Source organism: Trachurus trachurus, assembly GCF_905171665.1.
Source record: "Trachurus trachurus genome assembly, chromosome: 15".
Lineage (NCBI taxonomy): Eukaryota > Metazoa > Chordata > Actinopteri > Carangiformes > Carangidae > Trachurus > Trachurus trachurus.
In genome coordinates, this window is record NC_139906.1 from 12,491,642 (window position 1) to 12,513,293 (window position 21,652).

The 21,652-nt window shown below is 41.2% G+C and overlaps 1 protein-coding gene across 1 annotated transcript; it reads left to right on the forward strand.

Annotated features, from left to right (window-relative positions):
• Positions 1-1,003: 1,003 nt before the first annotated feature.
• Positions 1,004-21,583, forward strand: LOC310997723 (protein FAM13A-like). The gene is made up of 21 exons (XM_083987513.1): positions 1,004-1,112; positions 2,052-2,253; positions 2,607-2,828; positions 3,667-3,847; positions 5,900-6,062; positions 8,920-9,068; positions 10,574-10,801; positions 11,048-11,162; positions 11,425-11,513; positions 12,289-12,361; positions 12,883-12,978; positions 14,514-14,721; positions 15,485-15,734; positions 16,035-16,167; positions 16,605-16,686; positions 17,010-17,245; positions 17,420-17,503; positions 17,669-17,773; positions 18,747-18,961; positions 19,216-19,317; positions 19,772-21,583. The coding sequence occupies exons 1-21, from the start codon at positions 1,089-1,091 to the stop codon at positions 19,896-19,898; spliced, it is 3,084 nt and encodes a 1,027-aa protein (XP_083843639.1). The 5' UTR covers positions 1,004-1,088; the 3' UTR covers positions 19,899-21,583.
• The last annotated feature ends 69 nt before the right edge of the window (positions 21,584-21,652 follow it).

The following is a 21,652-nucleotide window of genomic DNA, read 5'->3' on the forward strand; positions in this document are numbered from 1 at the left end:
GTATGTTTGCAACACATGTTCACACGGAGGTGAACTATAACTTCTAAAGAAATGGTAAAAAATAACTTCGCCACCATGTTTATCAGAACCAGCTGGGCAAAGCAGCTGCCATGAAAATATAAAAGCCTTATTGAATGAACAATATTGATTTCATATTCCTCTCATGTGAAAAGTTCAACCCCCTCTCTGGCGATAGGATAGTGGCATGCAAAAGTTTCCAGTCTGGTCAAATTTTCCATTAATGTGAACAGTTAAGCAAGTGGAAGATTAGTAAATGATCTCCAAAAGGAATAAAGTTAAACATGAAACACTCTTTTGCAATATTTTAAGCAATATTAGTGTATTCTTTTTGATTTCTACAGAGTGAGAAAGGGAAAGCAGCACCCGGGGCATCCAGGAGACTTGAGCTCTCAGATGAACTTTGACCGAGGTATCTGACAAGCTATTTAGCCTACTATTTACACACTGTGATAGTTTCCAAAGGGGGTGCTACTAACTATAGGTAGTAACTAGGCAGGGTGCCCAAACCTTTGCTGCGGCCCCTTTTCTGTCATTTTGAAAATGGAAAAAAGATGGGGGGAAAAAAATAAAAAAATATTGTTTAAAATGTAAAGGGAATGTGTCATCTGTAACTTTATGCCTTTTGGAGATCATTTAATCTTTGGTGGCCAAACTTTTGCATGCTACTCTAAGTATAAGGAGAGTATTCATACAGTCAGCTGGTGTGTGTGCTTTATTACCGTGAGCATCTTTCCTGCTTGTCCTTCTCCTGGCAACCCCACTTCAGGTCGCCATGGTTACATTTTGACACGTGACTAGCAACATAAACATTCTTCTTTTTTTCCGTCTTCAGGGAGCCAACGTTACGGTTCAGAGGTATGCTAACGCTGCTCCATCATTTTAAAAGCAGCATTTTTTACTTATTCTGAGCCTAAAAGTTGGGATGTAAGCACCATGGAAACGATTATTCCTCTCGCGTTTGTCTTCCCGAGAGTTTCGCGGGGGAAGGCAGCATCATGTCGAGGAGGAGAAAACACGTTTACGAGTGAAACATGGAGAGCTGCTGTCCCGGTCCGCTGAGCTGAAAAATGGGAGCTTCAGTGTCACTCTGTGTAAGTTTGGTTTCGTCCAGCCGTCACTATCTTACATTTTTCTAGGGGTTTCCTGCTAATATCGTGAGAGCCAGGGGGAGTAACGTTAACTTACCTCACTTACCGTTGTGTTATCATGGCTGCTGCTGCTGCTCGACACGAAAGAAGACAAACTGTTATAACATGGAAGAAAGCTGTGTTTGAGTGCTACACCTCACTCAACGTTAGTCACGAGTTGCTGCTGTTACTTGTTGAATATATAATATTTCGTGTTGTGTTTTCGGGGGAAATATGCCAATAACTGTGACTGGCAGTTTTTTTATTTTTTTATTTTACTATTGTTGTTATTATTATTGAATACATGCATTGCATAATTTCAGGACAGTAAGAAAAGTACAGTATGGGACAAGGGACAATTACAGAACAAACAAAATAAGACAGAACAAAACCACTGATGATGTCAAGATAGCTTTGTTTTGGTCATTGTACTTCATTGTATACAGCTCATCTGTGGTGCAAGTATATTGTTTTAAAAAACGAAAAAGCTCCTGGTGGCATATAATGATATATTTTTATTTTATAATGGACCTGAGTCTGTCTATCTATCTATCTATCTATCTATCTATCTATCTATCTATCTATCTATCTATCTATCTATCTATCTATCTATCTATCTATCTATCTATCTATCTATCCTGAAGTTGTGATAAGGGGTATTGAGCAGGCATATTGAAGGGTGTTGAATTTGTTGGAGAGAAAAAAGGAAAAAAGGATGAACAGTGTGGAGTAGTGTTTGAAGGGATCTAAATTGCATGAATGGGGACCAGGTGTTGTTGTAATAGGTGATTGTCCTTGTCAAGCAAATAGACGCCTCTAGATCATCCAGGATTGTTACTGTAATGAGGTATTAATGATTTCTGTATTTGAGTCATCTGTTGCCCATGTCCTCTTTCCATGCAGAACGACCCATCTTCAGTTAGGATCCTGAGGCCCAGCGCGAAGGTCGGGCCAGAGCTCATCTCTCCCACCCTGGTTTCAGAGCCTGAACTGGCCTGCAGGTGTGTGTTTGGTGTTGCCTTGGAAATGCTGAGGGAGGAAGGGCAGATGGTCTGTGGCATACCCCTTGTGCTAAGAGACATGGTGGACTTCCTGGATAAGAATGGTAATAGTGGCACATCCTTTTGCTGTTCTTTTATTAACTAGTATCTTATACTGTCCGACACAATCCCTTCCCTCTTTCTTTCACTCACTTTTTTTTTTTAACAATGCTCTAACATCACCTTCATGTACAACAGTAATAATAATAACTTTATTTATATAGCACCTTTAAAAACCCAAGTTTACAAAGTGCTTCACAAAACAATAGAAAAGGACAGAGTCCTATAGAAAAGACAAGTCACAAATGCCATAAAACCACAAGAGGTCGACCGCCCAGGCAATACAGCAACACAGGCAATACAAGAACCCAACTACAGATTGGCTGATTGGCTGAATACGTCTATTTCCTTATCACAGGAATGCATCACAGAGGTCTGTTCCGTCTGTGTAGCTCGGTGGCGCGGACCAGGCAGTTGAGACAGCGGTGGGACCATGGAGAGAGGGTGGACCTGGAGAATGAGGGAGATGTCCCCACTGTGGCCTCGCTCCTCAAACTCTTCCTACGAGAGCTGCCCACCCCCGTAGTTCCAGAGCCCCACCGTCACCAGCTAGTTCTGTCTCTAATTGGTACTAGAAGAGGTACTTGGAAATAATGCTGAACTGTATAGTGGAGAATATAACTGTATGCCTAATTAAATGTGGTTATTGATGTTCTTTAGATTAAAGCATGACACTTCAGAGCTCCATTAACTTGAGAGCTACTACAAGCATTACATTAAACTGCTGGGACAGGAGAGTGGAATAGTAGGGAAAGTGTCGGTCTTGACTTGTTGTTGGCAAGCATCTGCCTGACTGAAACTACAAAGGAGTCTAATTTTGATCGTGTTGAAGACAATGCTAGACATGAAAACTGTATTGTACAGTATTGTTTATTTTGTTTGGCCTGTGTGTTTAGAGAGCCAAGTTAAGGGGAACAAGTTGAAAGGTTTACAGTATAAATTATTCTCAGCCACCTGTGCTCAGTGTAGAACATTAACAATAGACACATCAAAGGCTTGAAATAAAAAAAACGACTTGCCTTAATAGACAGACAAAACAGAGGCCATCAGGAATGTGAGTTCATGTACAAAATAATGCAGATTACATGTTGTGTTACCTTTGAATAGAACATAGTAGAATAGAAACTTCATTTGTTTATTTATTTGTAACCAAAGGCTCAACACCACCTTTACATACACACAAGATGTTAAAAAAAGACCTAAAAAAAATACACAAGAGAAAAAAAAGTACACCAGATGAAAAAAACAAAAATAAATAAATGAACCCCACACATTGATACTTCATTGAAGCTGTCCATTTTCACAGAAACACACGCAAAACCACAAAATACACATAAAAAACACAGACACTCCAAGATTCTAGTGTTGGTGGTGTATGTTAACAAATATTGTTATCGTGTTTTTTATTTATTTTTCAGGATTTGCAGATGAGACAGCGATGAACCAGTCTCTGAGAGAAAAGCTTCACCACCTCCCTGCAGACAACCTCATTATTTTGTCTTACCTCATCCACTTCTTGTCCAGAGTGGCCGCTCACAGCCAGTTGAATCACATGCCTGTGGAAAATCTGGCCACCATCTTTGGGCCTTGTATATTCCAGTAAGTTGTTGTTATTAATGCCTCATTCAAATCCTCGCCAGACTAGCGCAAGGACAGTTCGTTCCTCTGTGAAGTCTGGGTACACTCTGACTTTAACCTTGAGCAGACAAGTTTTGTGACTTGTCACTGTAACTTTGAAACACGCAGCTCTTCTCTACACGCAGTTTGTAACAGTTGTTTTCATGCTTCATTTTGAAACTGGAGAGATTTCTTTGAAGGCCTGATCAAGAGCAATCTGCAGCTTATAACATATGAGCGTGCAAACGATGAAGGGAACGGTTGTGGTCTCTCTTCAAGCTCGTCTTTGTCAGATCCAGATGTAGAAAAAAAATACTTTGTTTGTCATGAGTAACCATCTATGTCTGGCCTAATTCATCAGCCCCAGTGGTTGTGTGTCAGCTTCATTTTTCCACAGCTGCTCCACTAAGTTGGGGTGGAGTCTGGTTTGTTCCTTCAAGGAAATGGGTGTGGATTATGATGATAACACAACATGACACGCAAAAAGACAGACAGATATTACTTAGGCCATCAGGATTTTGTCAGTTGCTTCTCATTTCCTGTTTACAGAGCTCTGCCATCATTGTAAACAAATACAATCTCTCTGGGGCAACACACTACTATTTAGATTTGTGTTGTTTGAGTTTCTGCCACTATGGAAAATACTTAGTTTGATTCAACATGGTTAGGCCGTCCCTTGATCTCCTAGTCTCATCTACTACAGTCAGTCTTGTTTTCCTATAAAAGTTAATGACATGTCAGTGAAATGTGGTTTTCGTCACAGTTTTCAGCATATGTAGGGAAAATCTTAGACAATTATAGTCAGAGGAAGAGGAGGTAGTGAGGGGATGTGGAGTTGGCGTCAGATGCTTGGAAAAAAGTTGGGGGTGGGTTTGGGTTACAGTGGCTGCAGAGATTTAGAACATGTCGTGCAACAACAACAGAGGAAGACAGGAAGGGTATAACAGTTTGAATGAAAGTGATCAGAGAATGAATAAGAGATTCATTCTGCAAAAAACATCCATCTGAACAATGATGAGAACAATAATAACACTGTAGATATAAATGTAATAGTGCAAATGCCAGGCTGTTCAAACCTGTACAGTTTTTAAAGAAGCACTGAGTCAGCTGTTCTGACAGAGAGGGAGGAAGTTCCCGGTTCTTGGGCCTGTTGAGAAGAATTGTGTTACTGTAAAACTGTATCAAAGGCTGAACTCCGCCCCAGAAAAATGTTTGCACTGTGCACTGCACTTTTTTCTAAAGCCAGATTGGAAATTGTCTAATATACTGTTTACTTCCATGATTCCTAACATTTGCTTCACAACCCTTTCAGTGACTGACAGACATTGTAGCACATGTTTTTCCCATGTAGCATGTGTGACTTCTTCTTTGGTAATGTATTCCCAACTCCTGCGTATTTGTCATCCGAGCCTCTTCCTAAACAGTCTGTCGCCACTGTATGTTTCTGTTATGTAATCCATGTGACAGGCTGCTCCTGTCCTGTCATGCCAATTGAACCGCCTGCCACATAGGCACATGTCTATTAATACTGAGATTTTTCACATTCTCTTCCCTGGGCGTATGTTGTGTTGACATTTGCCTACTATGTATACATACATACACAAGACCTAAACAGATCCTAGAATGGATGATGTCAACAACAGCAAAACATATTACCATACAACTTTAACTATTTATAGGTTAATATGTAAGACTTTCTATTTTTGGTCAGAGTCTGAAGTAGCACTTGCTGTTGATGTGAAGCTTCCACATATGTCTGATATTTATGGGTTTGTTTTTGTTCTGCCTTAATTTTAGTTTTTTTCTCTTTTGACTGTTATTTCTGTTTTGTTATGGTGAAATGTATTGTTCAAAGTGTGATTTTAATTCACCATATGCAGGCAGAGCAGGTCATCTTGCTGTATATGCCTCCGTCCACTAGATGGAGCCATTTGCCGTTAAGGTTGTTAGAGGGAGAGCAGACAGTGGACCATTTTGAATTAAAATTGTACCTGTGACAGTGTATCATTGATTTCCCATCTCTTCTTTATGCAGTGTACCAGCAGGACCCAGGATGCTGGAAGAGCAGACAGTGTGTAATAGCCTGTTACTCCATCTCCTCCTGCATCAGAAGGTTCTTCTCCCAGTTCAAGCCGAGAACACAATGGCCTCCTCCTCACCTCCTCCTCCTACTCTCTCTGCCCTGTCGCACTTTGAGGTGAACCATAATATTTATTTTATTTTATTTTAATTCAGACACAAAACAAATGATGATGTACAGCCACTGAACATACCGTTACATCAACCACCCCGAGGTGAACCATAATATATTTGTTGATTCAATATCATGATCTGTCTTTTGCACATTTTAACTACATCAGTATGCAGGAAGTAATCACAGCACTTACCAAACAAATAAAACATCATCAGTGGATAATGCCAATCTTTCAGTCCCTTTTAAAAGAACCACTTAGAAAAGAATTATAAATATTTTTTCTTGTTTGCTGTACACACTAAGTTTGTATAAATATATTTTTTGCATGCCACTGTGGAGACATGTACCACCTTTAAATTGAAAGCAGAATTGTTTCTAGAGGCCGTTTGATCCCTTTTTGTGGAGTTTCAAAGTGACAAAGTAGCAGCAGTAGTAACATAGTAACTGCAGGTGTGGCAAAAATTGCGTCGAAGTTTCATTACCTGGCCTGTGTTTGTTCACTGCTGTTGTTCTTGGTAGGTCCGACCCAGCAGCCGTCATTCAGAGCAGAGTGGAGTGGAGAGGTTGGAGGGAGGGAACATCGCAGCCTCAGTGACCGGTGCTGTTAACCAAACAATTTGGATAAAGTCTCCTCTCAACAGGTATTGTCATCAACTTTGCATCCTTGTGTGATATTTAACTTATTTAGGTTTCTCTAATGCCTCAATACCTTATGCTTATTAGAGCATATGAGCAATGAGTACAACTTAACTCAACCTAATGCCTGCTTTTATCATCATCTACAATTATCCAATAATCAAAGGCGTGATTCTGGATTCCAGCGCTGTGATGATGACATAATCCTTCAAATTTAAGCAACTCCAATTAAAGTTTAAAGGTCCAGACAAGCGTAATGAGATGTTAGGAAAATTAGACCACAAGTCATTCATTTAATAGCCTACTGTAAAGTGTTTTGATTTGACGTTAGCAGAGGTGACATCGCGAAGAAAATTGTTACCTTAAAGGCAGGTAGCAGCACTTGGTCAGCGACAAGAGAAACACCTGCTTACACAAGCTGTAACACCCAGTATCAGAAGTCAACAGGAAAAAGCGTGGTTGCTTTTACAGCTCACCGTCCTTTCAGTCTAATGGAAAGTAAAAATAGCATCACTCTTTTGTTGCTGGAAGGACCAGAGAAGTAGAACAATGACAAATTGGTCCCCCAGACAGAGTCAACATACTGAAAACCATCTGCTTGTGGGGAAATTGTCTCACTCAGAATGTAAAGGCTACTGTGCTATTTTCTATTTTTAATTTATTAATGTCGGTTGCCACAAGGTTGTCAATACAGGCTTTAAATGACTTTTATATACTTTCTCTATTCGTTTGCCCGCAGTCAGCATGCGACATGGCGTTCACGTGCACTTGCTGACTAATTTCCGTGGCTGTCAGCCATGTGTGTGAGTAGAGCTGTGTGCCCTGTATCTCTGTATCTTCATCTTGTGTTTGTGTGTGGAAGGGAGGGAGCTCTGCTTGATGTTGATGGAGATAGAAACATTTTCTTGTTGTCATTTGAAGCAGACCTCCGCTGTGGTTCTGTTCATGTGATGAAATAGATCTGTCCTCAGTGGTATTCAGGTTAATGAAGATGCAGTACGAAAACGAGCCTGGGGTATTACTGATAATATTATTGTGGACTGAAGGGAAAATGAGACATGAAGGTCACAGAAATATTCAAAGGCAGCAGTCTGGCAGACAGATGTCAGACTGACCTGCCCATAATTAAACTAACCGTCACCTGTCAGGAGTCATCTTGTGGACGGAGTTGCACCGGTCCAGCAGGTGGAATGTGCGTGTGTGTCTTTCCCAGCTGTCATGGGAGAGGGTTGGTGGGTGTCCAGGTCTGTGCATAGCAGTACACCAGCAGACACAGCCAATCTATTTATTTCCACAGCTCACGTTGATGCACACAGCACCACCTAGTCCGGCGACCCACCTGCCAGATGAATGTTTTTTTCGTGCATCACTTCGCCCTCACACTGTTAAATAAAACCAGACACTCAGGCACGATCTCCGTGTCGCCCACAGCCCAAAAAAAGTTCATCTGTGTAAAACGTGGACACGCACCGCTTACAGATATCAGATCCTACACTGTAAAATCTGTCCCACCTGTGCAGGAAGAGCGCCAGCCCAGTAGAAGCTATACCAAGCCACGTTTGTGTGTTTGTGTGTGTTACAAATATCAATTATTTTTTCTGTTTTACAGCTTCCCACTCTCTTCAGTTCAGTAGGCAGAAGATGCTGCATCATTCCATCTGTTTGTGTATATATCCAGATAAATAGATAGCAGCTACCATACACGTTGGCGTTTTTTTGTCATGACAAGAGCAGCGCAGCAGATGAACAAGAACAACAACCACATTTCTCACGGTTCCTTTGTTGAAAATGTTTTGGGGCCTTTTTCCAGTTATTTGCTTCTGTACGTCAGCCGGGGATCTGTCACTGTCCCACTTGTTCTTTGTCTAAAAATGTCCGGCGTTGGCATGTCTGGACCTCTTCGTCCCACTCGTGTCACAGTCCATATTAACTCTAGTTTGTCAGGAAAGAAAGAAGTTGATTCTTATCATTTCATGTCATTTCAAAAATTTATAAAATTATAAGTGAAGAAATGTATGAGTAGATTAGAGTATGTTGGTAGATACTCATGACTATTTTCTAATCAGTGTTGAACATCTCAGCAACAATTCTGATTGCTGAGATGCATTTCCTGTCTATGTCTGGCATTCTTGACCCCAAATATGACTACGTGCTCCTGTTTGTGACTTTATATCTGCGGTAGTGTGTAGTAGTGTGTTTGTGTGTGAGCATGGGTAATTGAAAGGGGTGGGTCAGCTCTCTGCCTCCGGGTGTCACTTGTGTTGTTGACTACTTACCATCAGTGCTCTCTTTCCATTATGTCTTTGGCTTTCTCCGGCCCCACGAAGCAGCAAGCTGTTTACTGCCACATGCGGCTCGTATGTTAACACTGCTGTGAGTTTAGGCGTTTCAGCAGAGGATGTTTTCTTGCCTTGTCTGCTTCAGCATCAATGACAGCAACCATGGGTCTACAGTCTGCCACAAGTGAGTGAGCTCATGCCAGGCTGTCTTAGACCCAGAGCAGAAATGTAGTTGCTTTGCAGCAGGGGTCAGGAATGCATGAAACTATTCGCATGCTAGTTTCTATCAACAGAGAGATCAGCGGTGTGACTAATTTGTGCATCTAGAATTTGATGACTACGTAAAAGTTGTAGTGTCTCTGCTGACAGCTCTGTATGCTCTGACAGCATATACAGTAATTATACATTGTGTTGTGTGCAGTTTTTTCTTCCCCAGGTGGTCCTTCTGTTGTTTTGCCGCTTTGACCAGCATCTGTTAAGATGAAGTATTTTTGAGGGAGGGAATCTTGAAGCAGAAAAGTAATTCATGTTCATAATGCAGCCTGCTTTCTGCTCAGCTCATTCTTTGATTCATATCCTAATCAACAATCACTACTAGTTTCTAGTTTCTTCTGTACTGACCCGTCTGTGGCAGGTCAAAGTTCTGGAGTCACACGCTGCTTTAAACAAGTACGTGACTGCTGGGCTGTTTTTGGTTCACATCGCGGCAAATCATCTGCCCCCTGTTTTTGCTGGTAGCAGCTAATTAGAGCTTTGTGAGACACATCGTAGTGAACCATTAGATTAAACACTGCTGATTCATGTCCTGCTGGATGTTTGATTTCCAGGCTGCCTCCTGCAGAGGCCAGCAGTTTCTTCAGGGATTAACGCTTGGATATCATGTGATACTTTCCAATTTGTTTAATATTCTACAGCTTTAGTTGGGATTTTTATGAGTTCTTACCTGTCTTCCAGTCTATCTATCACTATTTCTCTATTCGTCATGTCATGCAATCTATTTGATCCAATTTTCAATTATGTCATTCTCATTTGGCTGTTTTCACAGTTTGTTAACATCTTCCCTTAGGGCACCATTTATAAAGCTTTTATAGATGTATAGATGTATCTTTTTGTACTGACAATTTTAATTTTAACAGTTAATAAGTCTTTTAGGGTTATGGTTTTATACAGAACAAATGAACCATCAATTGAAAATAAATGTGTGGGTTGCCACTAGTTTATAACAAATCCCTGCTGAGTGGTATTTATCATCTTCTGGTGTGACATTTCTTTGACACACTGGATGTTGTGTTTTTCTAGTTACGCCCTATTGTTCTTCAGAAAGACCTTTACAATGAAGGTTCAGTCAAAGCAGTCTGGATGAAAGGGCCCCAGAGCATCTGAAGCAAATCAGTTTATTAACAGTATGAATGATGTTATCAACATTGGAGCGACAGGACAGTTTACCCCTGATATACAGTATAAAGCAAGGGATTTATTAACCATTGATAAATTCATTAATAACAACTTATTAACTTAAATAGGATTCATACAATGTATATTTTTCTTTCCTCCTCATGTCCTCCAGTCCTCAGTCTCTGTGTCTCTGTCTCTCCATAGTCCTGACACACTGGCATACAAGCGCTGTGAACCAAGCTCTGACGTCAGTGCTGACATTCAGAAACTGACTCCAGACCAGGAGACTCTGCAGGAGAGAGGCGAAAGTGCTGTCGCAGGCCATGTGCTCCCCTGCCCCACTGACCCAGGGCCAGAGCAACATCTGCACCAGGGTGGACCGTCACAAAAGGTCCAAGGGGAGCCACCGGGGTCGGTGTGTACCACACAAGGGTGAGTGTCTTTCCTGTTAGTGTTCTCTCTTTCCACACACAGATGATGTTGGTGATGTTAGCCAGCAGCAACTGTCACAAATGTTATTCACAGAACTTTGAACAGAAACATTTGACCCTTTAGTTTTTACTTTTTTTCTGCCTTATTAAAAATGAAATGCACAGTGGGTCAGTTTTCATAAATTCACCGTTTTGGAATTGTGTAACTCCTCTCCAGTTCAATGAGTTATGTTATTTTTATCAACAGGACCTTTTTACAGATGTCACCTCTCACCTCTGCATCAACAGAAAAGGAGGAAGTGGAAGTACATGACTTAGAGAATAGAAGGACATCTTCAGCAGTCAGTGTTGTCTGTGTAATGGTGTGTATTGTTGATTTTTTTTAAATATCTTCCTTCTCTCCATTTCTTCAGCCCATTAAACTGGATCTCCAGTACTTATCTGAGTATCTGCATGTAAACTGTTCCTATCGTTTGTTACATTTATTTCTAGACCTGTACATGGCTCCACTATATAATCCACTATATTCAGTGGAGTGTGTAGTTTAGCACAATTACACTTTTATTTTTGTTTAAAATCTTTTAGCACATCGGGTTGTATGACATAAATTAAACTGTTTTTCAGGCTCCCACAGATTCAAGGCAGACATCCCCTATTTCAGACCCCTGCATGGGGCAGACAAAAACTCAAATGCAGAGTCATCGTACAGAGAGGTGAGAGGAAAGCTTCTACATTAAGACTAAACATGAATACATGTTGTTGCAGTTGTGTTTTTTGTACTTTGTACTGTTTCTTTAACAGTGTTTGTTCTTAGATCTTGTCATGTAGCATTTAATAAAACGAATCAAAGAGCTTTTGTGAAAGGGGCCGTGGCAGTAGTTGTGGAGCAGTACTTTAACTGCTCCACAACTACTGCTGTTCTTAAGGATCAGATTTAATTTTATCTGATCCCTCTGGATGTTACAGTTGTTTCTGACATCCTCCACTCGTGTACTTCATTTCTCAGTTCAACTCATCTCTCAGCCCTGCAGTTAGTTGGGAAGTAGGTTATGGGAGCAGTGTGCTGCTCACAGTCATGGTTTTGATATGATTCCGGTCCACATAGCAGCGACTGCCACGGGGCTTCACGTGGAGCAGACCAACTTGCTAGCTATATTAGGCTGACCTAGCATGGTGGCTGCTGACTTTTTGTTTGCTTCCAGAGAGCCGCAGGACAGTTCATCTCAGTTATGCCTCATTAGAGTCAGACATGAATAAGCAATAACTTTAATGGCAGAGCCAGATGACTGTCTGGCCTGAGAGCGACACTGAGCACTGGCTGTGAACAGATTTGATACATTATTGATCATAAATACCGACAGTGAACAATGTGTGGTGGAGACATAAGGACTGATTTTACCAGAAGCTTTTTTTGTTGTTTTTGTTGTTGTTGTTGCTGTTTTTAAAATAATTTAATGTGATTTTATTGCATATGCCTGTTGTTGACAGAATTTTGTTTTCCAGTCCGCTAAGTTGCACAGAGTACAAGACAGAAGACAAAACCAAAGCATCTGAATGGAAGGTAAACAGACCTTTGTGAAGCGTGCGGTTGCCAACTTCAAATCATTTCCCTGGATGACTACGTCAGTGAGGATCACTATGTGTGTTAAGGGTTGTAGCTTCAGACTTGAACTAGCAAAATGTAATCCACTGATGTACCTAAAAACCAATCAAATACTAGAATTAGTGTTTGGTTAAATTGTCAGCACAAATGGAGGAAAGCAGATTTTCACTAATGACACCAAGCATACTAACTAACTATGTAGGTGGATACCACAATGTCCTTGACAGTTATGATTTAGTTTAAGCTCTTTAATGTGTTGATGATAACAACGATGCTAACTGCTTCCTAATGTGTAGGACATTTGTTTAATTTGAAAATATATTGGTGCCAAAAGAAACTACTCAACAAGATATCTTATATATGTGTCACTGTAACCTACATTTTTGTGTGTGCATTGATGACACATGGGTGTGTGTCATTAAGTGGGCTTTGGGAATGAGATTTCATCAGTGCGTGCCGTGTACTGTCTGTTCCTTCAGGGGAGAAGAGAAGGAGGAGGAGGAGGAGGAGGAGGAGGAGGAGGATGTAGTGGTTCTCCTGACAATGATTACAGAGGCAGGAACAACAGCTCTGACGTAAGTTCTCCTTCCCCTCTGTGGTTTTAGGTCCACAAATTAACACTTTTTTTTTAGGTTGAGGGTATCTATGACAACAAGAGCGCAGATACCTCCAGTGATTGTGTGGTATTTTTTTTTTTACATGTGCACCTGTGTGTGTATGTGTGTATTGCTAGGTGTGAACTTGAAGCTTGTGGGTGTTTTGCTTCACTCCTCCTTCCCCTCCCTCCCTCCCTCCCTCCATTCTGTCCGTCCACCTCCTCCCTGTGACGCACAAGGCGTTTCTTTTTTTATGAATGAACAGCCGAGGATGGGGGTGAGCGAGGAGAGGACGACCCTGTAGCTGCTGCTGCTGCTGCTGCTGCTGTGGAGGATGATGATGCTCAAAGTGATGTCAGACTGCCGAGATGAGCAAAAAATAAATTGCCTAAATCCAATCTGCTTGAAAGTCTTAACCCACTCACTGAAACCAGGATGCTTTTGGCACAGCTCATTTACAAAGCTATGTTTTTTCTCACTCTGCATAGCGCCGTCAGAATTTATTGCATATACGCCCACTTACACACACACACATACTGAGCCCCACAGCTACGTGACTCTCTGCAGCTCCATCAAATAGAATCCTTAGCTCGGTCTGACAACGTTGCCTTGGAAACGCCTCGTCATATACACTACCTCTCTCCTCCCTTGCACACACACACACACACACACACCCACACCACATGCATCGACATGAGCGGTATTCCCGCCGACCCCCCTTCCTCCCTCGGTGGATGATGAATAATCCATGTGGAGGCTGTTCAGCAGCTGAAGTGCCGGGAATGCCAGTCAGAAAGAAAAGCATGTGGATGTAGGAATTCACTTCGGGGGGCCTGCTGCTGTATTCTCACACGCTTCACACACACACACACACACACCCACAAACGCACGCATCAGGTGATCTCGGAATCACGCCGATACTGGTAAATGGGAAAGCACATTGCTCACCAGGGATCCCACGCTGGAAGAAGCTGATGCACATTAGGAATCAGATTCACTGACTGACCAAAGTCAGCGGGAGTCACGTCTAGCGGGTTGAACGCCTGGTTGGCTGGTCGGCTGACTAGCTCCTGGCTGCACAGAGACCTGAGGAGAGCCACGACAGAGGAAAATCCATTTTTTAATGACCGTCTCTATCTGATTTTGCATCTGACCGGGAGCTTGGCAAGATCAAAGATTTGTTTTTTGAGAAGTTTGTTCCTCATCCTTCGCCGCTACCAAACTACCAGCCTGCTCACAGAGCTGTATTCTGCCTTTTGACTAATTCCTTTCCCAGGAGGACATCCCATCATTCCACCACATCCTGCAACTCTCTGACCAAGCAAGCCTCAGATCCAGATCTTTTTTGAATTTCTTTAATTGGAGCAAGTAACAATGGTTTTCCAGGACTTTTAAAGATGTCCGATCAGCATGTGAAGCGCTGACGACCCTCTTCACGCGAAACTACGACACGTCTTTTTGATTTCTTGTCTCGGGCTCGTCTGCCTTTAGCCATGTTCTGCTTTTGTTTCCAGAGTCCCTCCCTCAAGCTACAAGCTCTGGAGGCTGACTCGGGACCCTCGCCAGCCCAGGTAGAACCCCAGGTAGGGGACAACCTGCCCAGCCAGCAGCAGCCTCTTTCTACTGAACAACAGAGCCTGTATTTCAGCCACAAGCTGCTCCTCCACCTGCCACCATCACCGCCTGCCCAAGATAATCACACAGTCGACTCCTCACAGCCTGGTAAGATAATAACAATCACGTCCTGGTACAACGAAATGAAAATATTCAAGTTCCCAAATTTCCACTGTTTTTGTCTTACAGAAACCAAAAAAGTTGTGTGAAAGTTGTGATGGCACATTGCCAGTGATTTCACTGCTACCTCTGTCACAAATTTGTTACTCTTCAAAGTAATAGTAAAGTTCTTTCAGCCTGGTTGGGATCTCATCGGAAATCAAACCTATTAACCTGTCAGTGCAAGATCCATACACCATATGTACTGTATTAGATTCTTTATTTATTTATAGTGTCCACTTCATCATCTGTTTTGTTTTCATTCAGAGCATCTCGCTAGCTGCTGTAACTACTTTGGCTCAAGTAATAGAGCAGTCAGTAAATCTAAACACTGAGCTACGAGCTTCGTTTCCCACAGATGGGTGTGTCTTTTCTTGATAAGTAACAGTGCACCAAGGTGCAATGCTGTTGCTTCACTGTACAGTGGCTAGTGGTATAAATAAGTAGATATCATGCCTATCACACCTATTTATGTCTTTATTCTGGAGAAGACTGAGAGAACTTTATGGATTATAAATGCCAAATGTGGTGTTAATAATAATTTCCCTGGAAAGATTCCACATGTATTTATTAAGAGAGCAATCTGTCATTCTATCTTAGTCACTGTTTTCAGTCCGAGCTCCCTTCTCTACCAATTTCTCTACCATCTCACATGATGTCAAAACAGATTTAGGTTGTAGCTAATATTTTGTTCTTGCTCACTCTCTTACAGCAGACTCGCCATCCCCTCATTCATCGGAATCCAGTCCTGTCCTCTCCACTGCCACTTTTCCTACGGAAATCGACAGCGCTGATACCCTGTCGAGCCCGACGGGCCCTAACACCAGCCCGCTACTCTCTCGGTTTATAACGACCGACTGCCCTGTTCCCTCACCGCGCTGCCCAAACCTCAGCCACAGCCTGCGCTACAACTTAGACCCAGATACGGCCCCTTCTCCACCATGCTCGCAGCACATACGCATGTAAGATTGCTATTTTTCTCACCAGCTTTATTTAGAAACAGCGACTCACACATATGATAGTGTCAGTTTTTATGTTCTTGATGCAATGTTGGACCTGCTTTGACCTGTAATTATCACATGCTAATGAGGTGGCAGAGTGGAGGATTTCTGAATTTCACTTGCTCATAGTTAAATGTTTGTTAGAAATAGGAGTTGTTAATTGCTCATAATTAAATGCTTTTTAGAAATAGGAGTTGTTATTTTATAATAAGAACTAGATATGCAGAGTGAGAACGGTGCAGTGTCTTTTTCTGTCTTCAGGGCTCGCTGCAGCATCCATACAGAACCAGATGAGGGCTCTGTGTCCATCTCAATGCTCAACAGACACATCCACTCCCTGAGAAAGAGGATCAGGCATTTTGAGGACCGGTTTGAACAGGAAAAACATTATAAGGTGAGGAAGGAAATCAGAGCTACTTGGACAGCTGGAATCTGTTGAGTCTTTATTGGACTAGAGGTTATTTCCTTAGAGTGTAAAACTCAGAGTTGCCTTTCACCAAAACAAATAACCAACACTCTCAGGGTCGTGGGATAGTTACATTTTTTTTGTAGATGACATGATACTGACTGGGTGTGTTACTGTTTTCGTTCTTAACCGATGATGCTGATGCTAACCACAAACACCATGCTGTACTGCAGTGCATTACTCCCTCTGCTGGTACATTGGAAATATTACAGTTTGTTACACAAGCCAGTGGTTGATCAACAGAGCTGCTGCAGCACACAGGGTACTGATAACCTGAAAGCCAACTAGACTCAGAAAAATGGACCCAGTTGTATAAAAGACAGTCCATGTCCAGTTCATGACGAGCGTTTGTTATTGTTTTTCAGCCAGCCCATAATGACAAGACAGCTCACCCAGAAGTGGCCAGACTAATGAAGGAACTCATCAAGAGTCGCAAGCAGCTTAAAGGTCAGTTACGAAACCACACTGACAGACATGTGTATTAGTGATTGCAGTGTTGTAAGATGTGTCCATTGTCTTTTTTATGTAAAAATAAAGTGTAAATATGATTTAAATCTATTTCAATTCATGGAAAAGAAATGCATTTAAAATCTTCCTCATTAGGCATTATCGGTTAAATGTACTTGAAGCTACAGTTTTTTGCTTCAGCTGTTTAGAATGATGCATCAGTGAATATAAATATAATTTAGTAGAAATAGAAAAGAAAGTATTAGATTTACTAGTTCCATGTTTTCATGCTATCATATTCCTCTGAACCATTCTTTATTTAGAGCTGAAGCTGAAACAGTCAGAAGACAGTGGTCTGAGAGGACAGGGGCGTTTTAACCCACCAGCTGAAACCAGAAGGATCAACATAGACCAAAGAGAGGCAGCACACACAGGAACTGAGCTGCAGCAACTTAACAACAACAGCAACACCAAGCCAAATGTGGAGGAGACCGTCAACATTATAACCAACAGGCTAAAGGAAAGACGACAAGAGCTGGGACTGCCTGATGACGTTAAGGTTGATATTGCAGAAATGCCATCAGCACACATTCATACTGTTATAGAAGTTTGGTGGTCAGATTCCCTTGGTTTATATGCTTCCTGAAACACAGAAACAGCTTATTATCATTTATGAGATTTATTGATTAGACTGGTTTTGTGTTTATAATTTCCCCTGTGCCTACATGTGCAGGAGATGACCCATTACCAGATGACGATGGAGAAGAGCAGCATGCAGAAGTGTTTGCTGTACTTTGAGAATCTGCATGGCCGACCGGTAAGACCAGACCTGCCTCCATGTGTTCATTATTTCCTTGTTGATGGCTCCAATTCTGCAGTTTCCATCTCTTCTCTCTCTCTTGACGTTATTAGTTTGTCTTTCTTCTTATTTGAACATTGTCACCAGTAACTAATTGGTTTCCTTCTCTCTGCATGTTCTCAGAGCACCAGGCAGGAGCGGACTTTGATGAAACCATTCTACGATCGGTACCGGCTTCTCAAGCAGCTGCTGCTTTTTTCTGCTGCCTCAACAGTCATTACCACCATTGTGAGTAACTGTCTAATACACTGCCCGTCCAAAAAATAAAGGTCGTACACTCTAATATTTCATTGGACCGCCTTTAGCTTTGATTGCGGAATTCATTTGCTGTGGCATCGTTTCAATAAGCTTCAAACATTTATTTCCATCCAGAGTTGCATTTATTTTTCAAAGATTCTCAATGGGGTGAAGGTCTGGACTCGGTGGTTACATTGGACCACATTTCCTTCTTGAAGATGATGGTTCCCCACTGTCCTTTCAGTCTTTAATAATGCATTTGACAGTTCTTAACCCAATTTTAGTAGTCTCAGCAATCTCATTGGATGTTTTATTTGCTTGATGCCAATAATTTGACCCTTCTGAAACAGATTAACATCTTTCACACAACCACAGGATGTGTCTTCTGACATGGTTGTAAGAAATGAGACTGTATCGGTTAGGGTTAGATAAGTTGAAACATAGCTGAAACATAATCATCCATGCAGTAATTATCCAATGGGAGGCTCTTACCTATTAGCTTAGTTAAATCCAAGCGGTGACTTTTTTTGGATGGGCAGTGTACTCAATACAGAATTTTTTACCCGTGAGGATGAAACTGATTGTAGCCTCTGAGGCCAATGCAGAACAGTGTTGTTCTACTGCCATCTGGTGGCCAGAAAAGGGGATGCTTCAAATTATTTTGAAACACTTCAGTTCAATCAGTAAAATAAATGCAGTACAAGTGCCTCTGAAACTAATATTCGGGGTTAGTTGGTGTCACTCGTCATTTTCAGATCTTTCTGTTATTCGACCATGTAGAAAATTGATTGAAGTGCCAATTGTCCCATATGATCACAACAGGCCAGAAAAACTGTATTAATTCTGTAAAGGCTTGACAAGTGACCCTGAACTCTGCTCTTATGTGCTTGCTTCACTTAATAATTTTCATCAGTTATTTGCTTTGACATGAAAGTGATTTCTGTGTGTGTGTTTGTTGACATAGGAGGAGGAGGAGGGCTCAGATGAGGTTTGTCCCAAACAGCGAAGCCCCAGGCAGCAGCCTCTCTGGTTGAAAACTCCCCGGTGTGTTTCCCCAGACGAGCCGCGGCAGCTTTCTTCTCTAGAGTTGCCCGAAACACCTCTGGTGTCGCCGCTGGAGGAGATGAAGGCTTTTCAGCCGCAGATCATCTCCATGGCAACCTTACATGAAGCTTCCAGGTATGGATGGTGCATGTTTGTGTAGCATCAACTGTTAATGTTACCTCTCTCTGAGTTAATTGCTAAGTCACCTGATTTGAAATGATTACAAGAAAACCTGTTTTTTTTCTAATAAGGATGAAAAGTGCTGGGAGTTGACATTTTGTTTGCTTTAGTTTACACCTATTTGTCATCACAGTTACAGTTAATTATAGGGCAAAGGTGAATGGTATATTTAGAAGATAGAAGAATAATTTCACTGTTTCTTCATACAGACATGAATTACTGGATCATCTCCGGACGGCTCGATCAGAGAAGCGGCAGCTGCACCAAGTGCTCCGAGAGTTCGAGGACCATTTCTACTCTCAGACTGGCAGGTAAAGGTTACACACACAAATAACACACACAGCACATCCAAACTACTTGGCTTTTGATTTTTATTTTGTCTTTTAATAAACTTGGAACATTTGGTTTTCAACAATGCCTTGTGAAAAACAAAGAAAAAACATCCACTAAAGAAATTCCATCGTAATGGTACGACAGTGTAATGCACACTCACATAACGTTAATACAGCACAGAGAGCTCAGGAAAGAGACGAAGAGATAGAAGACGTTTGCTCTGAACTGTACACATCCTTGTACTGTACATGTTAGTCCTCCAAAGTAAATACAGTAAGAGTTTGAATACAATACACACTGTACAAAGCTATCTGAGTAAGGCAACATAGGGACTATCAACCAGTTATGGAAGCTGCTGCAGGTTGTTTGGAAACTACAAAAAGAAGCTTTGCCTTTTGTTTGCATCTTCTCTCCTCTGTGTATTTATAACAGGGCTTGTCAGAAGGAGGACCGTGGACCAATGGCGGAGGAGTACTGCCAGTATAAGAACCTCAAAGCGAAGGTCCGTCTGCTGGAGGCCCTGCTCAGTAAACAACAGGACTCAACCAAGAGCAGTTGAGTTGACTCACAGTGGGACTTTTATCTAACCTCACAAGACTCAGTCATATCTTTATAAAAAAAAATCAAGATGATGGGTCTGGTCTTTTTTTCATGCCATGCTCATTATGTTGATGCACTTTACATAAGGGGAAACAGTGATGGACATTGGTGACAATCTGGCTGAAATGCTGGGCAACTGCAGTTTTTTTTTGTTTTTGTTTTTTTTTAGTCCCAAAAACACATCCCATGTCATTCATGACGTATATTATTATAAACCTGATGTAGCAAGTGTATGTTATGTAGCACTGAACTGTGTCAGGGATGAAGAGCTGTAACAAATTGATGTTAGTTACATATTAGTAATTATTAAATACTGTATGCATATTATGGCACTTTGCTTTTTTTCCCTTGCCAAAATACTAGTTCTGGACATTTGTTTGTCCATTGTTAATGTGGAAACTGCATTTTTTTAAGAAGTGCTATCTTGGCAAAAAAAAACTTGTAAGCTTATATGCAATCAGTGAGACAGTCCTGTAGTTTTTGTGCATGTCAGTTTTTTAAATCCTGAATTGTGCTATGATATGCATTAAGAATTTCATGGTTGATCTAAATCGTGACCATTCAATTTACATGTTCACCTTGGAAAATATGTGAATGTTGGTGAACCCCGGCATTGTAGTGCAAGTTATATCTGCTGTGGAACTCGTCTTTATCCCCCCAGTTTGCCTGTATTAAGCTAATTCCCACTAAATGCCGTTGTTGACAATGATCAGAGCTTTTGACATTGTGCACTTCTGGTTTATATAATTTTCTATATATATATACATATATATATATGAATGTATCAATAAAAATAAATATTTTTTCACATTTATTCTGCTAAACACAGTTTATGGTTCTACTTTCTTTCCACTGACTACAATAAAATAAGAGCAAATGTTACAGAAAAGGTTGCTATGGTAGAGGTACTGACAGCTTTCGTACTGCACAGAACTGCATCATGCTTTTTTTTCTTTCTTTTTTTTTTTTTAAAGGTTAACAGTTTAATGGAGAATTCACACTTCAGTGAGTACGCATTTTAGAGGTTGTTGCATTAGTTTAGATTCCACAGCAGTTTTATGTCTGGTTTTTAATACCTTTGGTATGAAGAAAGATGACTATTGATGCTGCAGCCCTAGAAAATTGTAGTACCATTTCGTGCCACTAGTAGGAGGTAAAAAGAAGTCTGATTTTTTTTTGACTACTGTGGAATAAGAACAAAACATTTATAGAAAGACAAACAGTCAAAGTAAGTGGATACAACAAAATGCTTGTCCACACAAACTGTGGACGCTCCATCAACAGCATATCAACAATAACAAGGCAAAGGTCATTAACAAAATATTGGGACAATAGATTAAATTAAAAAACTGGAAATTGAACAGAAGCAGCCCATGTTTTTGTAGTACAGTTAAAGGGTTTGGTCAGTACACCAGTGTTGACTTGCAGGGTGGATGGATGAATGCGTGTTGTCCCAGGTTTAGATTTCTCAGCTGGCTAGTCCCTTATATGTGTGGATATTTTAAGATATGTTTTAATGTATGTTTTCAACATTTAGGGTAACCCTTTAAAAGATGAGGAGACAATGGTGCAGGTGTCAGAGTGTGTGTACCTTCCTCTATTTTTCTCCACTCTTCTTTGGGAATGTTGGTCTCTTGAGAGTACAGAGCGGTGTCAGAGATATGTTGGGTGTGCATGTCTGGGAGCCTACTAAATCTGCTGCTTCATGCATGT

Bases quoted from the DNA above. Each gene is read 5' to 3' on its own strand.
- LOC310997723 (XM_083987513.1), top strand. From the start codon at position 1,089: ATGGGAGCTTCAGTGTCACTCTGT. The intron at 10,802-11,047 runs GTGAGTGTCTTT...TTTTATCAACAG, and splicing joins TCGGTGTGTACCACACAAGG to GACCTTTTTACAGATGTCAC. The intron at 15,735-16,034 runs GTAAGATTGCTA...TTCTGTCTTCAG, and splicing joins TGCTCGCAGCACATACGCAT to GGCTCGCTGCAGCATCCATA.